This window comes from Scomber scombrus, chromosome 11 (genome assembly GCF_963691925.1).
Source record: "Scomber scombrus chromosome 11, fScoSco1.1, whole genome shotgun sequence".
Classification (NCBI taxonomy): Eukaryota; Metazoa; Chordata; class Actinopteri; order Scombriformes; family Scombridae; genus Scomber; species Scomber scombrus.
This window is the reverse complement of record NC_084980.1, coordinates 4937190-4955298: the sequence shown is the minus strand read 5'-3', so window position 1 is coordinate 4955298 and position 18109 is coordinate 4937190. Positions and strand designations below refer to the sequence as shown.

Genomic DNA, 18109 nt, shown 5'->3' with positions numbered 1-18109 from the left:
ACACACAGTCAGTCAGCTGCTTGTTCATTCTACCATTAGCGGCATATTTGGAGCCATGTACATCCATATTTGAGGTGTTGCGTATTTGTAATTTGGAGCTACCTCAGCCTCTCTCCCTTTGCTTTTAAAGCAGCTGAGAGGAACCAGTGATTGGTAATTACTGAAGCTCGCCCCAACTTCACCAGCTGATTATGTACTACTATGTACTAATTATGTATTTGCCATATGTGTTTTGTGTGCCTTTTGCACTTGTTTAAGGAAAACGGAGCCTGTTGGGTTCAGTTGACTTCACTCTCCACTTCCTGCGTTTGGCATCTCGGGCTCTGTCCTTGTTGGAAGTTACTCGAACAAGCCCGAGCCAGCCAGTCACTTAGCCGTCGTTTCTGCATGATGATGTCATGAATCACCAACTAAACTAAGAGATGGAGATTTCAGGGCCATGCGGTCACCCATTATGGAAAATACCCCCCCCCCACACACACACACACACCCCTCCATAGCCTCTTTATCTGATAGACTTTGAGTGAGCCAAATTGTCCATAAATACGGGATGCGGAGTCATAAATGTCAGGAAAAGGGAAGAAAACAGACAGACAAATTCCTCCAGCGTGATGGCGGTGCTAATGATTACTGCTCAGCGTATGGCAGAAAGAGAGAGTGAGAGAGAGAGAGAGAGGGAGGGAGAGAGAGAGAGAGAGAGAGGATGGAGGATTACGGAATGTGGAAGGCAGACTGTAAGAGCAAGAGTGGAGGGTTTGAAAACAGAAATAGAGGAGAATTGCACGGGTTGATAAATGTGACTTTTCAAGTTAATCAGTGATGGAAAGAAAAGAAAAAGAAGGTAAGAGATATCAGACAGATCCACGGGTTAGTGGTTAAGTTTGCAATTAACCTTTGAAATGATTCCAAAGTCTGACCCATCACCCAAACTCAACATGTTGTGCTACAAAGCGTTGTTCTAATGCATAAAACTTTACTTTAAATTCGAGTGAAAATCCCAAAGTTTGTAAAGATGTGTATTTAAGAATTTTGAACTGTCTTTAAATGAATGTGCAACACATTCATTTAAAGACAGTTATTTAAAGAACTTAATTTGATATAACAGTGCAGCTTAAAGAAAACAGTGTTATGGGGTTAAATGATTCACTTCATCATATTCATACAACTGGAATGGAGTACTGGAACATGCTCATACAGATATTGTACTATTAACCAAATAGAGTAGAAAAGGGTTTATTTCTACTTCAATCCAACATAGATTTAATTATAAAATCTGAATTCACCTGTCTGAACAGGATGCTGAACTTTACTAAATCATTTGAATAAAATCCATAATACTTGAGATTGATATGAATATATTTGCATTCTGTGGTTACATCTTTATATGGTAGTTTTCATTGTTAATGGCAGGGCTCGCCTTTCCCGTTCAGGATTCACCTAAAATGACACATGCAGGTGCTGGATGCAGGAGCCACTTGCTGTGACCACAGAGTAGCAGATGTGTCTTTTAGTGGTTTTAACGGTGGAGCCCTTCTGGCTTGGTATGAGCTTTTATGGAGTTCATTGTGACTTTGAGACAAAATAATGCTTTTAGTTATTTTGGCCATATAAATAAACTTGACTTGATTTGACCTGATTGTGCTGTAGCTATATGGCTAAAAAAGCAGCTTTGACTTAAGCTGTGATTGTGGCAAAGGTTGTTGCTCTATGTCGCTGTGGTTGTAACAGATTTGCTACAAGATGGAAACACTGGCCTGAAAGTGCTGTAACACCAGATACTCCCACTCGGATTTGAACCTGTCGTCTAAAATGATCTCTAAAATGAAACCTTTGAAGATGAAACAGTTTATTTTTAACGGATAATCAAATAACCATTTTATTTTTTGGTTTTGGCTTTTATTGACATGTTGTTGTTAGAGTTGGTAGAGGTGGTAGTTGGCTAAAAATTGGCATTGATGCTTTTTGCTTTGTTTTGATTATGACAAAAAAAATTGCTAGAACTGCTGCAGCATTTATTGTGGATCACATCTGTTACTGGGATTTGTATCAGATATGACAGATGTGTTACGCTACAGGGGTTTAATGGCATTCCTTCAACTCTCAGCCAACTCAACAATGTCAGTTGATTGCAAATGCATGCGTAGAGATATATTAGTAGTTTTACATCCTTTAACATCTTACAGTATGTTTCAGATTCCAGTATGTGCATCTATTTCATTGCCGCCGATTCTTCACATGGCCGTATCGTTGCCAAGCTACTGTATATACAATGTATATAGTCATTAAGTGTTAGAAAGTGAATCTTAATTATGTTAAATTGCATAATTTAAATGCAATTTCTTTGACTCATTTTCTAAATCACACTGTTATTTCTGTAGAACTGAGAAATATAAATACACACCCGTTAAATACCTTATTTATCATCCAGCATTAGCAACAGCATTAACTTTTACAACTTCTGATTTGCACACTATTGCTTCAGGTGGGATTTTACTGTGCTTTATAGTTAACTAGCTTTGGAAAGTTACTTTACATTTATATAATTCTTCATTCATGGCCTATTTTGTCATTGAAAAAAAGCAGAAAAGAGACACGTCTTGTGCTGGTGGCCGTGGCACGCATTGGAATGATTGACATCCAAAATCACTGCATTTGTATCCTGTGCACTCGAGTCTATTTTGTCCTTCATACAAAGAACTGCGCACACTCGGCTCAGTGCAGTGATTATAGTTTGCTGAAGCTCAGTGGGGGTGAAATTAAACAAGCACTAAAAACAGACTAGCCGATGAACGTACCCACCAAACACTGTAATGCCAAAGTTAATGTTGCACTCCTAATTTAGCCTCGTGCCGGTGCTGAGGAAAAGAAAGAGAGACTACAGAAAGAAATGAGGGGGGGGTGGGGTGTTTAGAATATAACGAGAGATGAAGAAAAACGGAGAGAAAAGAACAAGCGGTGATGTGCGGAGACATAAAAAGTCCAGAAGAGAAAGAACACACAGATGGGAAGAGGCAGACGTACACAAAGAGGAGGACGGAGAGAGACACACACCGGCGTGTCATCTGGGATCACTGAGCACTGTAATAGGCTTGAGTTTCGTCAGTTGGGCTCAGCTCAGGTCAGCTTGGCTGCTGATTTCCTCGCTGTCTCCCTGCCAACAACAACACATGGGAATATGATTCTCCAGTAGACCCAGAACAATCCAAGAAGGTCTCACTTAGATGGCTTTGGGAGAAGAGGAAATCATTTAGTTCATGTTTCCCTGAGGATTCACACTAGTATAATATTTGTCCACTGGTTCATAATGGAATGAAAATGAAGTTAACACCAGAATACTCTTGGCAAACCCAGCACAGGGTACGAGCTGTGTCCTCTGTGGTGACGCTTATTCTCAGTGTAATTTACTCCAATGATACCCAATCCTGTTTTACGTTGGAGATCCTGCACACACGCTTCTGAAATGGGAAGCAGTAGATTTGATAGCATCATTTCAATTTCTCTCATCGTTTTGGGGTAGTAGACCTGTAATTGTCTGGTCCCCCCAACAGGGAAAACTTTGCTCAGGCAAGTAAAGGCACATTTTCTCATTGAATTCAACTGAGTTTTCACATGTGGTGAAAGCTTACACAATGTTAATGAGGCTACATTGGATGTGATATAATATGTAATACTGTGTACATACTCTGACACATTTAATCACATTTGCACATTTCATGCGCAAATGTGCATGAAATACGCAAATGTAATGAATAAATCAGGGTGATATGTTTCTACCAGCCACCAGCAGCCCAAAATCGGGGGTGAATTGGAGAGAGACTCAGCAGCCATACATTTCTCTACACTCTGTTTAGGAGCAGCTGAGATTGTCACTACAATGAGAATATCTGGTCCGCCTAAAATCAATCCACCTTAAATGACCTGGTCAATGGTAAACCAATTGTGGCTAACTCCCTTCACTTTAATCAGCAACTGACAAGCAAGACAGGGGAACTTGGCTTGGTTCCTGAGGAGTTGTGGTTTTTATTCAGTGTACTACTATGTTCACAGCTACTAAAGTCTAGTATCACGTCACTTAATGTTACCCCCATACCAAACAAACAAAAGCAAAGAGAATATATGTATTCCACCCAAAGAGACTCAATCAGATTAAGTGTTTACATGCTTATTAGGTGCTGTATAAAACTATACACCACCACTCTCAACCTGATTGAAAATTCCTCCCTATTGGGTCAGATCAGGCCAGTATCTTCCAATTTAGGTGGTTACACGAGGCATTTTTATTCAGATCGGGCCATAACTCTGATTATTAGTGTAATCCATGACAATCCAGATCCATGTAAAAATAGCCACTATGAGGCTGTAGCTCTCCTTGTAAAAAAAAAAGAAGAAGTTTGATAGATACAGGTTGAGGTTTAAACTCTGATGTAAATTAAAAAAGTTAATGTAATCATTTGCCAGAGGATGGTGTCAGAATAACAAAAGCCTTATTATTTATTGTATTATTCGTGACTAAAGTCAGTCTTTCAGTTTAGCACGTCAATGTTTACTGAACATGCCAAGAAACAGAAAATGAGTTGAGGCTGATTGGAATGTCATGAAATGTGGTGTTATTTAGTCATAAACAGTTTGACCTGATGATTGCAATGCAATGGATTCATCTTCTGAGGACCCTGAACATCTGAGCAAAATTTGTGCCAATCACGCTAGACCATTGGGTCCCTAGTATCACCTATTGTGTGTTTTTTCCATCACATTAAAAAATCAGCTACATTTCCATTAACTATGTCTTATGTTTTTTTAAACATGAAGAAAATAAGCATTAGATATCAAAAACGTATCCAAAACAAATAGTCACAGCTGACATGACAACTCACCGTTGCCAGTTGTCATAATAACATATCACGCTCTCTGGCTCAGGAGTTTTGCAGGAAATCAGTTGTCAAAAAAAAAAAAAAGTGAGCGTCAGAGCTGTGATGGAAAGATTCGAGATGGTAAACAGCTCAAAGAAATGCTGAAACATCTCAGCTCTCAACACAGAGATGACTGAATCTGAGCCCACCAATAAAACTACTCAGCTAACGGCTTAACGGAAAGGTTTTGGCTGCTTGTGGAAGAAGTATATCCATCAGTGCATATTTACTGTGGTTTTACACATTCCCAAATACATAACAGTGTGATGTGGCTCTCTCAACACTGGTAAACATGAAAGACCTGCAGGTTGTTCTCTCACATGTCCCATTAAAATACCTTGAAATCTTTTTGGGGTTTTGTTTATTTGATTTTCCTTGTAGGTATACAAACATAAATTAGACATAAGTTAATTTGAATTGAAGAAAATGAAAGAAATACATTTTTTTCATATTAGTTTATTTTACTGCATTCATTTATCTGTAAATCGGCACAATACCTGTTGACTTTTATTTTAAGTGATGAGAATGAGCCTATATTATTTAACTTCATATTTAAGCCTGATAAAATATTATTATATCGTACTGTACTGTACCTCATCGTACCCTAATCGTATCACATCATATCATATCCTATCATATGGTATCATCCCATATCGCATCATATTGTATCCTATCCTATCGTATCATCCCATATCGCATCGTATCGTATTGTAATGTATCGTATTGTATCGTATCGTATCACATCGCATCATATCGTCCAATATCGTATCTTAATGTATCGTAACATATAATTTTGTATCATATTGTATCGTATCCTATCGTATCATCCCATATCGCATCGTATCGTATTGTATCATTTCGCATCTTATTGTGTTGTACCATGTCATATTGTGTCGTATCGTATCATATCATATGTATGAAAGTGTTAAAACTAATAAGCGTCTGTGTACATACAGATGACACAGGTTATATTGGGGGTTGGGTGGCTTGGAGTGACATTACAAAAGATTTCCTTTGAAATTCTGGTCAATTAAAATGTGCGCTGTGGTCTAAAAATATTTGAAAACCACTGGTCTAGACATTGTTGACGGTGGGAAAAGTCAGGAATCAAAGTACCTTAGTTTGACCAAAGTTGAAGGCCAACTGAAATACCAGCAGCCTTCCCTAGAGCCACATCACTCCATCAATTCAGAATATACTTGTCAATGTTTTTTGATGGACAAAGTAATGGTGACTGCTCATAAATGAACTCAAACCACTGCTTCATGTACACATGCAATTAAAGCAGAACACAACAGAGATCGGAAGGGCCTCTGACTGACTTTACTACATGCTTTTATTGGACTATGATTATGGATTGTCACCTAACTTCTTTGGGCTTTTGAAAGAGAATTGTCATAAATTAAATTGCCCATCTGTACATAACACCATGTTGTCAGTTGCTAGATAACTGTGTTTCTAAATGAAATGTTGCAAATGATGCTATTGTGAATACTATGAGCATGTATGGTGAGATGAATTAATATAACTGCAGACTGAAGCACAATTGTTTGCTTTGTAATGGCAATTCAATAGAACATAAAAGCCTTTTTTGGATTCTAATGACACACAAAACTCCCCTGGCTCTTCAGTCATCATCAATGCATGCCACTACGGGTGAAATAGACTGTGGTGAATAGGTTCGTCGAGCTCAAAAAAGGTATTGTTAATGTATAAATTACTTTGGCACGCAGCTAATTTTGTTCTATTTTCTCTTTCTCCCCCTTACATTTCTCCACCTCTATCCTCCTCCCTGTCTCTGTTGTACTCCCTGCAGATGAATTCAAAGCCTTCCTGAAGCGCTTGCCCACTGACCGGTTCTTGAATGTGTCCATGATTGCCAAGTTCTGGTCGACTGACTTGTCCCTCCAGAAGCGCTACGCCCAGCTGGAGTCCAGTACTGCCCTGGTCCTCGGAAAAGCCCAAAAGATCATCAGGAAATTGTTCACCCTGAGCAAACGCTGCCCCAAGCAACCTCACATCAGCCTGCCCCGAGAAAGGTAGCCCACTGTGATACGCTGACATAGAACAAACACAATGAAGAAGGCATAATTTGTCATTACAGGGAGTTTTGGCGGGCAGGTTTGTGCTTATTCATTACAGCTGTAGGCTCTCTAACAGCCTGCCTTAAGTGGGGCACATTGGGAAAATCCAGAGCTATCTATCTGGAAGGAGTTCAGTTTTGAATTTAACAACCCACCCAAAAGTACACATGGGAGGGTGGGAACTTTGCCAGTGGGGTACATAATTCCATTTCAGTACATTCTGATCCAAATCATGTATTTGTAGATTTCTGGCATATCAGTTGTTTCAGCTTTGGGCTGTCTCTACTATCAACAGATTGTATAGTAGTAAATATGTATTAGTGTGTAATACTGTTGGGCATTAAGGGAAAGTAGTAGCAACAGTAGGTGGATAGTTGTACCTTGCATACATTTGGGTGGATCATTTATATCCTATAAATATGGCTCAATGACAACAGCATCTAAAATTAATCCTACAGTTACTGAGAGCTTTTACATTTTTTGCAAAAGTTCTAGTATAAGATTTTTCTTACGAATCTACCAGTGTCGATCAGGAAGTGAAGCATTTTGCATGTCCATTGGAGCAGTGACAGGTTATGTTTCCTTTGAAATGTAACTTTGATTTTTGCAGTTCTGATCATTGGTTCTATCCATGATGGTAACAGTGTACTGTAAATGGAGGGGATATAAGGGGAAAAAAATACTATCATTTCACTAGGGGGCAAGCTGTAAGTAACCTAGGTTAGTCAACATATGCAGATATATTGAAATGTGACAATATTACATAATTCCAAATACCAGTATTTCTGATTCATAATGACAGAGGTGGGAAGCAATGAAAAGTCATCATGTGTCAGAAATACTGGCGCTCAATAGATTATGTAATCTTGTCATAAATTGAATATATCTGCAAATGTTTGACCAACATGCCATTTGTGTTTCTTAATGAATAAATTAGTGGTGGTCTTCACATCCTGTCATCATAATGACAGGGTAGTAATATGTACCTTTTTTGCCCTTACCTATGTTTCACCTGTTTCAATTGAAATGGGCCACACCACCCCAAAGGGCCCCTGACTGACATGCAATAATTGAATGATCAACTTTAAAAGAAAAAAAAAAAAGAAAAAAATTGTGGACAGCTGTGGTTATGTCATTCAAAAATGACACACTGGAAACCAAAAGTAAGAGTCAGCTTTAATTGCAGTTAGAACCAGTTAGTAACATTCACAGCCAAACAGTAGGCAAGTCATTTCTTTGGCGATATCGATGCTGAGGACCTTTTGCGTGAGGTGTCAGCTGCAGTCAGTGCTGCCTGTGAAAGAAACCACTGGCCTGCAGATTCTTTGATACATTTAAAGCAACAATTTAGTCGGTCTTCCAACCTCAGCATAACTCATGGTGACAGTGCCTGTGACTGTAGCGACTGGAGAGGTTTCTTACACTTGAAGCTCATCAAAACACATCTGAGGTCAACCGTGCTCCAGAGGCGTCTTTCAGCTCTTGCTCAAATTTCAATTGAGCATGAAGTAACAGGATCGCTGGACAAAGATAAACTTATTAGAGCGTTCTTAGCGTTGAAGCACATGAGGGTGAAGTTCTAGACAGATAAGATAAGATAAGATAAGGTACAGCCAGGGCTGAATCAATGATCTCTTACAAGTCTTTTAACTCTTTTAACACATTTTTAGTATAAATAAAGGTGATGATAATAACAATAATAATAATAATGATGATAATGATAATGATAATGATAATAATAATAATAATAATAATAATAATAATAATAATTAAACTACTTTCACTCTATTTGTTATGGTGTTGACCCACTTATTCTTTTCCACCAACTGTAATTTTCCTCTCCCACTTGCTCTCCCTCTGTTGCTCTTCAGGCCTGACATGAGCTGTCCATGGTGCTGAAAGAGCATCAAGCGCAGTTCATTGTAGACTACCAGCGGTTTCAGACACTTTTCATTCCCAAGCAAAATATGGCATTGCTTTTGTTGTTCATTTAATTCGAGGGAATTGTTTAGGTTGTTTATATGTCAGCTACAAAAACCATTCAAAGTAATTTCATTCAGTAATTACCTTTATGTAGTATTTGTCATTGTTGGTGGCAATTTCAGATTCAAATTGCCTTCACACACTTGACAGATTTCACAGAAAAATGAGGTGTGCATGTAATTATCTCTTTGATATGAATGTTGCTGTTTACTGTTTGCTCACTTTACACCTTGCCGGAGCTGAGTTACGTTACTGCAGATTTAAAGGGGACAGTGTGGCTTTTATTGTGAAGAAGCCATCGTAAAGGTAACGTATTTTGTCAGCAGACTTTTAAAAAAATGCATCAGGATCAATGACATTTTTTTTAGTTTAGTCAAATTGGGGTTAAAATGTTAAAATAAACGTATGAATAACTTGGACACATTCTTTTTTTGTAGACCCAGCATCACATTTCTGCTTTTAATCCATTTTGAGAGAATATATTAGAGGATTGTGGCAAAAGTGTCTAAGTAGTGTAACCATAAAAAACATTGTACCATATAATAAAACTTGCTTAAAATTGCTAAATTCTCAATCAAACACCATATCAACTAGTTTGGCATGATCTTACATTATAACTTTTTATATTAAATAAAGGTAATGGAATACAATTGTTCTAAATATTACATTTAATCTGTAGTAATTATTAGTATAAGTCCACTTAAATACACTTTAGGTGAATAAAATATTTATTTATTATTTTGTGGTTACACCATTTGACATTTTCAGGAGCATTCAGTCTTTTTTTTAGTAAAAAATGGTGCAAATGTCATTTCAAATGACATAAAACCAACAAAAATACAGAATGTACATTTTAACAAATCTGATGCTGCTTTAAAAACTAATTTTTAAGAGATATTTGAATTGATCAATCTTGCCAACCCTTATTTGTCACTGACTCTTCTACAAAACATATAATTTTGTGCATAGTTTTGACAGCCAATCAGTTTTAAATGTTGCAGGGAGTTACAGAACAACTCCGACTCCTCAGCAAGGTCAAGGATAAACTTCACTTCACTATTTGACTGATTGGTTGATTATTGACTGACTAATGTTAAAACAACACCCGTTTGTTTGGCTGTGCTGTAATCAGGTACAGCAGTTGCCCCCTTTGTTGCATTTCTAACATGGTAGCTGCTCAAGAAGTGTTTGCTGGCAGTGGAATCTGGCACCTGCAGTATAACACCATGGTAACCATGGGTTACACCAAATCCACCAGGACTGATACCTTAAGGATTACAACTTTAACACAAATAGACAATAAAATCCTCATTAAAACAGGTGTTTGGAAACATATCTACTGAGGAGCACTCACTACAACAAACAGAGCACCACTGATGGTGAAACTACCATCTACTAATAAATCACCAGGCAAACTGACTCACTTTCACCGAGCAAATTCTACACCTGTAGTTGATTTCTGAGTGAAATTGCTCAGCTCGCAAGCTCCACTCAGCTGTCATTACATGGCAGTTTTGTTGCCGTGTCGAAGGCGAAAATGAAGACAGGCCAGGTGTCAGGAGAGGCAGGAAAGCAGAGTAAGAAACAGCCAGAGTGAGCAAATGCAGTAGAAATAAAGACGGAGGGTTTGTAAAAGAATGTGGAGGACGGAAAGAGAGACGTGACGAGGAGATGGAGACGAGAAGAAAGTGTGAGATAGATGAAAGGTGTAGTTACCCGTTGTCGGGGGCCTTTGCAGGGGGAAGGTACGTGGTATTGTGGCATGCTGTAATCAAGTCCTCTCCTGCACTGACAGCTCGGCACTTGTTTACAGAGAACTTTAATTTCTCTGACAGTCCTTTTCCTCCACACGTCTGTCTGTCTCTGTCTCTGTCTCTGTCTCTCTCTCTCTCTCTCTCTCTCTCTCTCTCACAGCCCTGTCACTCACAGACTTAACCCAGTTCATACCAGCAACAGCAAGCTATCAAAGGCTGCTCAGCTGCAAAAGCTCCCTATTTTCTCCTGCACAAATTCATTTGTTTTATCATCATTCATTTGTGTCTATTTACACATGCCTAAGGGGAAGCAATTGCTGGAGCATTTGGGCAATGCTGTGTGTGATTTCCTGAACTTAGCCTGGGGGATAGAATCTATGCAGAGCCAATTTTCAGTCTGAACTTTACTGTTACTGGAACAAAGTTGATGGTAATTTATGTATGTCTGCATTTTCATCTCGACTGCAGTCAAAACCAAACACCCACCCCTCAACGCAAAAAAAAAGGAAAGTCAATTTGCCATTGATAAATAATCCCATATATAAATATTAGAGAACAGACTATGAATTAGATTTCCGCTTATTGAAAATGGGATGCACGTTGAGTAAACAGTAGGTTAATCTCAAAAATCAGTGTTTAACACTCTTAATCAAGATGCTGCATAAAGAGTCACTGAAGATAGATAGATAGATAGATAGATAGATAGATAGATAGATAGATAGATAGATAGATAGATAGATAGATAGATAGATAGATAGATAGATAGATAGATAGATAGATAGATAGATAGATAGATAGATAGATAGATAGATAGATAGATAGATAGATAGATAGATAGATAGATAGATAGATAGATAGATAGATAGATAGATAGATAGATAGATCCTTTATTGTCATTGTCACCAGTACAATGACATTTAAAAGTGCTCACCAGTCAGTGCATCATTCATAAATACAGTTGATTCTCCTGAAACCACAAAAAGAAGAGTGCTGACATGAGTGTTTCCAGTGTTGGGAACGGTGCTATGTAATTGAATTACAAAATAAATGTACGTGTAATCCATTACAGTTACTGAGAAAAAATGTGTCATTAAATTAGTAACTTATTAAAAAAGTTGATGATCACAAAGGAGGTTACATCTGAAGTCAGACTTTTAAGAATTTGCTGAGGAGGGTTTTTTCCTCATTTTTTAATATTTAACATGTTACTGAATACATACATTGCTGTTTTTTATTCTTTGAAATCTTTTTTTTTTCATATTTTGTAAATAAATCATGACTAAGCTTATTTGGAGCACACATGGGCTTAAATGGTGTCACAGTACCAATTAAGCTCATGCCAGACTTTTGACTTTTTTCATCAAATATCATTATTTTATATTCTAAAATCTTCATGAACCAAATAATACTTTTTCAATTCAGAGATAAATCTTGCTTTATAAGAAATGATCTCTCTTATAAATCATGTCAGCATCCAAGAAAAACAGCTGAACTTTGGTGCTTAATGGGAACACTTACCCTAACAGCTGAAAACATTCATTAGAAAGTTAGAAAAGTAATAAAAGGTAATCAAATGTAATAAGTTACATCACTTTGATGAAGTCATTGAAATAGTTACATTACTTATTACATTTTAAATAGGGTAACTAGTAATCTGTAACCTATTACATTTCCAAAGTAACCTTCCCAACCCTGCAACTTTGAGTTCTGACTAACATACAAAACCAATGAGCAAATGATCAATAATACAACTTCTTGTTAATACAATAATGCTCAGTACAAACTAATACAACTTATTTATACTTCATCACATATGATGTTGTACAGCCAGTCACATCAAAACCTAAAAACGTGGAAGTTGACGAACCCAAGTTAAAAGATGTGCAGACGACCCAGTGGGAAGACTCCACCACATGTGATGAAAGTTGCACAAGTGTTGCAAGGAACCCCTTTAAAGCTTTGCTGCACACAGATACACTATCATCTCCATACTGGCTTACCTCTTTCCACCTTTCACTTGTCGGCCCAGAACCTTTTTGCCTTCGTACAGTGTCAGCTTTCAGCTCGACCCTATTGATCAGCTTCTGATGACTGTGATGAAGCTCAAGCTCAACTTGCTCCAGGAATACCTTCCAGAGAGGTTCAGTGTTTGTCAAAGCAGTGCCAGCAGAATATTAGTGTACTGGATTGACGTAATGGAGAAACAAATGAGGAGCTACATCCTATGACTGCCAAAGGAGACAACAGTTGAAACATTGCCCCAATGTTTCAAAGAACACTATCCTGGCACAAGCTGCATAATTGACAGAGGAGAACAGAAGACTGCACTGGCCACCTTCTGGTGTGATGTGATGTAACTCTAGTTTGTAATTTTGTTTTGCTTACAAGTATATATGCTTACTGAGACGCTGAATTCGAACAGTTGAACAGTTTGTTGTAACTTAATATAAATAAATAGGAGCAGTCACTTCAGTCTCACACATCCCACACTTCCCCTCCGTGCAAGAAAGGATGTGGAGGCGACAGACTGGAGACATAAATGAGAGCTATTTAATGGTCACAGGAAAAGGACACTGCAGTCTCCTGCAAGTAAAAAATAGTACATGTACATTATGGATTGTCAGGACATGTCAAAACATGCACAACACCTAGCCAACCAAATCTATGCATACACTGTTTTGCTGTCTTGTATAATTACATTTTTAAGATATTATGCCTCTTTTACTTGCGCCTTACTCTAATTCTTTATTAAGGGGTTATGTATCTGTCCTAATATTATGACTGTTCCCTAACAGTTAAAGTGATGAAGGTGACTGAGGAGAGTTGTCATCCCCTGAAAATCTACAGTGGTTTAACTTCTCACCTTGCTGCAGTGACGTACAGATGTAGTGGCATCACTATTAGGTGTGGTTACAGGTGCAGCAGAGCACACTGCCGCACTTCTGACCACACACAACCACCTCCATCAGTGAGGCTGAGGGTGGTCAGAGGTGAAACTCAGAATATTGAACCATTCAACCAGAAAAGGGATTGATGATGTGTTGTATTACTCGAATATGCTGTACTATCTAGACAACTGAACAATTATCTTTCTACTCTGCAGGCTTGTCGGGTTTTGGTTGAACAAGGCCCAGTCACTACTCTACTGCAACGAGCATGGTGTGCTGGGTTCTTTCTCTGAGGAGGTGAGGAGCTGCAGCTGCCCCGCGGAGCAGCCCACCTGCCACGGAGTCATTCCGTGCATTGTGGGCACCTCCTCCACATCCTGCGCCTCCTGTGCCAGTGATAACGCAACCCGCTGTGGAACCTGTCACCATGGGAACCTCCTCCATCTCGGTTTCTGCCGACCAAGCATCGCTGCATCCCTGGACCACTACCTGAACTTAGACCTGGACATGCCTGACGCTGAGGTTTGGAGAACATCATATATGTATTCCATTGGTTCTCAAACCTCATAATACCTGTGATTAACACTCAAGATAATGACAAAGATCAAAATTTCCAACAATAACAAAGACAGTACAGCAAAAATACACCATAAAAACATTGCTGCAAAAATTCTACGGTATCTGACAGAAACAAAAATGAAATATGTTAATATGGCTATTATCAGATTCAAGTCCAAATATGACCAAATCGATTGATGAAAATGGTTTGGTGCGGGAAAAATAATATATCACCTTTTTACAACAGAGACCCCCCCCCCCCCCCCACCCCCACTTCAAACCCGTGAGAATAGCTGACTTTTCATGTTAATGTAGGACACGATCGCTGAGAGTAAGAAGCTGATTTAGAAAATAGGCTTTTAGGACCATTAAAGACAAAATGTTAACATTACGTTTGAGTTCATTGAAACGTTCAACTGATGGTGGTCTACTGATGGTTATTGTTTTTAACACTACCATGATAAATACCAACAACCAAGGCAGAACATTTTAAATCTCACACATAGGAACTTTACAATTTGTCGACCAAAAACAAAACTTTTAATGCACAGAACTTACATTATAACAAGTACAGATAATTATTAAATAAATAAATAAATTGTAATGTACTGTAATGAGAATCATGTTTGGATGAAAAGTCAAAATAAATCTGTAGCTACACATTTATAGCCTTTGCTAGACAAAAATATCCACATTAACACTCATTTTAATCCTTTTGGTAAAACAAAGACAGCACCAAGTTGCCAGCTCTGCTATGTGTAGGCAGATTCTACCTGCTTCAAGTGAATCATCATATAGATTTGCCAAGAGCAATTTCTGCATAAAGTGTACTCAACCGTCTCAACAGCTGTACTGGAGAGATATGTCATCACTATTCTTTTTTTAACGTGATTCTTTCATTATTGGCAGTCAGTGATCTCACAGTCTTTTAATCCCTCTTCAGGTGAAGTATCTTCTTCAGCGACTGGACAGCAGATTAGAGGTCCATGCCATCTACATCAGCAACGACGTCCGCCTGGGAAGTTGGTTTAATCCTGCCTGGAGGAAGCGAATGCTGCTGACACTCAAGAGTAACAAAAATAAATCCAATCTCATCCACATGCTGATGGGGATTTCTTTCCAGATATGTTCGACTAAGAATTCAACACTGGAACCCGTGCCTGCCATTTATGTGAATCCTTTTGGGGGAAGTCACTCGGAAAGTTGGTTCATGCCAGTGAACCAGCCTGACTTCCCTGACTGGGAGAGAACTCGATTGGACGCCGTCGTCACGGCACAGTGTTACAACTGGACATTGTCTCTAGGCAACCAATGGAAGTCCTTCTTTGAAACAGTGCACATCTACCTGAGAAGCCGCATTGTCACAGATGACCCAACAGTGAATGAAACACTCTTCTATGAACCGTTGGACATGGATGACCAGACGTCCAACCTGGGGTATATGAAGATCAACACGCTGAAAGTGTTTGGATACAGCATGCACTTTGACCCTGAGGGCATCAAGGATCTGATTCTCCAGCTGGACTACCCTTACACACAGGGTACGCAGGATGCTGCCTTTCTGATGTTGTTGGAGATGAGGGATCGCGTTAACAGGCTGTCTCCACCAGCACCTCAGCCACTGGACCTGTTTTCTTGTCTGCTGCGCCATCGGCTCAAGCTCTCAGCTGCCGAGGTGGCACGTATCAAGGACTCTCTACAGATCTTCAACTCCAAACTACCCAATGCTTCTCCTGAACCTGAGCTGGCCCAGCTTTGCAGCTAACTAGCTTAGTCTAGTTCAGGAGTGATACCACACACAGAAAGCTGCTTCAGGGACAACCTCAGACTCACCGAGCGGGTCCTAATCAGTTGGTGTCTTGGACCTAAATTGTCTGGATTAAGCTAGAATTCAACTCTGAAACCTGACTGCTGGTTGTCTTATGGTCACTCTTGTGTGGTTTTCCAGTGTTACAATGTTATTATGAGCAGCTGATTGTTGCTAGCAGAGTCCTTTGGTCATGCTGTAGACTTATGGGAGAACAGTAGATTCTGGGACTCTCTTTCAGTGGCTCTATTGTACTTATCTGGAGGTTTACTTTTGTTATTATGGACCTGCTTTTGGCGAACTGTAAAACTGGATGAAGCTGATGAAGAGACTCTCCTACACCGACAGTCTTTGTGATTTTGAACCTCAGAAAGCCGATGTCACAACGAATACCTAAGACCTCTGCCTTGCAAAGATAAAGGCGATTTTGATATGTAAAGTGGAACTCTTGAGGGGTCTTCAAATATTAGTTCATGGAAGAGGATTCCCCCTTTTCTAACCCTATTTTCTTTGGCTACAGAACATTCTCTGGGGAAGGGAAAATTGGATAATATTATATATGTGCTGAATGAGTTGTTATGTTATGCTTAACAGTTTAAAATTTGATAATCCTGGACCCTGTTACTGTCTTTGAATATTTCTTTTTAATCCCTGCCTTCCATTTTATCTGGCATTTGAAAACGTGTAAGTATCTATGCTTAACATCTGAGTGAGAAGCCTGTTAGTGATGTTCTGTCCTTGGTGGTGTGTCTATACCAGAAGACAGTGAACACATCGGCAAACTGAATGGCAAAATATCTTAAATGTTGAGTTAATTCTTTGAGCTGAAAATCATAAAGAAATCTTCTGATGTGGTGACAAAAAAGGTCTGCGGATCTAGCGCTGTAAATAATGCTCCATCTAACCCCAGGTGTGAACAAGTGCACATTGCTTTTTAGATAACCAAGTGCAAAGACCAAAAAAATGTTTATAACAAAAACAAACTCATGCCTTATATGGAGAGTCAATGTTAAGATAAGAAGCACATTTAGTTTCTGTGTTTGATTTCCCGGCGAAGGCTGTATTGCTTTTTATATTTCAATATTTCTACCAAGACAGAACAACAAAAACGTTCTCCAGACTACGTGATAATGTAGCTTTTCCATGTAAATGCCAGTCACACTTTCTGCAGTTACTTGTTTTTGATTTGGTGTTGTGAAACTTTGAGTCACTATTCACAGTGCACACCAGTACTTGCATACTGTAATTGTTCTGCAAAACTCAATTAGAGAATCTCTAAGCAACTGCTGGAACCTGGTCGATTTTACTATGGGTTTCAAATGGTTTTTAATGGTTTGGCTTAGTCTCAGGTCAATGAAAGCTTTTTTGTTTTTTACATGATGGGTCCAATGCCAGCTGCCAGTTACCACAATGACTGGAGTTGCAAGGTTTCTGCAGGGCAGTGACGGTACTCTTGAGATCTGCAAACTTACCAGGATCATACTTGATATGATTTTACATTTACTTCACTAATTTCTCACTGAAAGTCAGTAAACCTTGTATGTCATTTTCAGCGGTTCTTCTGTGCTCAGCTTGCTTAAGTAAAAAACAAAGTGGTTTATCTATTTGGGATCTTTTTCCTTGTTTCAAATATCACTTTCAGCCCTAAATGTTATAACATGTGTGCTATGGGAAACAACATATTGATATACAGAATATTACATAACCAGGTTATTTTTGGTGTGCTGACAACAAAAAAATAATTTATTTTCCACTTTCCCCGCCGTGTGAGAACCCTGGGCCAAAATGATGCAGTATAAATAGATGCTATTGATATAACTGATTTTTCACTTGAATACTGAGGTAAATGCAGCCAAATGCTCACTCTAAGTATCTAAATGCAGTTTCTAGCCTGTTGTGATATCACAGTTCACTGAATGCCACATGTCTCCCATTTGTTTGCTATTACAAAAATAATCAGATGCTGTGTTTATTGGTAATTATTACTCTATTGGTTTATATTTACAAGCCTGTTTTTTTTTTTTTACCAATTTATTTATTTTTAGTAAAGGCTAACTCAAATGCAGCTCTGATGGTTGTAGTACAAGTCTGGTCTCAAGACATTTTCTCTATTATCTTGGACCTG

General features: G+C 38.7%; 1 protein-coding gene across 1 annotated transcript in view; it reads left to right on the top strand.

Moving 5' to 3' along the window:
• The window catches only part of brinp2 (bone morphogenetic protein/retinoic acid inducible neural-specific 2), a 142241-nt gene extending 126299 nt beyond the window's left edge, over positions 1-15942 (top strand). The window contains exons 6-8 of the mRNA XM_062428738.1: positions 6727-6949; positions 13835-14141; positions 15121-15942. Of these exons, the coding sequence (XP_062284722.1) occupies positions 6727-6949; positions 13835-14141; positions 15121-15942 (1352 nt within the window). The remainder of the gene's footprint in view (positions 1-6726; positions 6950-13834; positions 14142-15120) is intronic.
• Positions 15943-18109: the final 2167 nt, after the last annotated feature.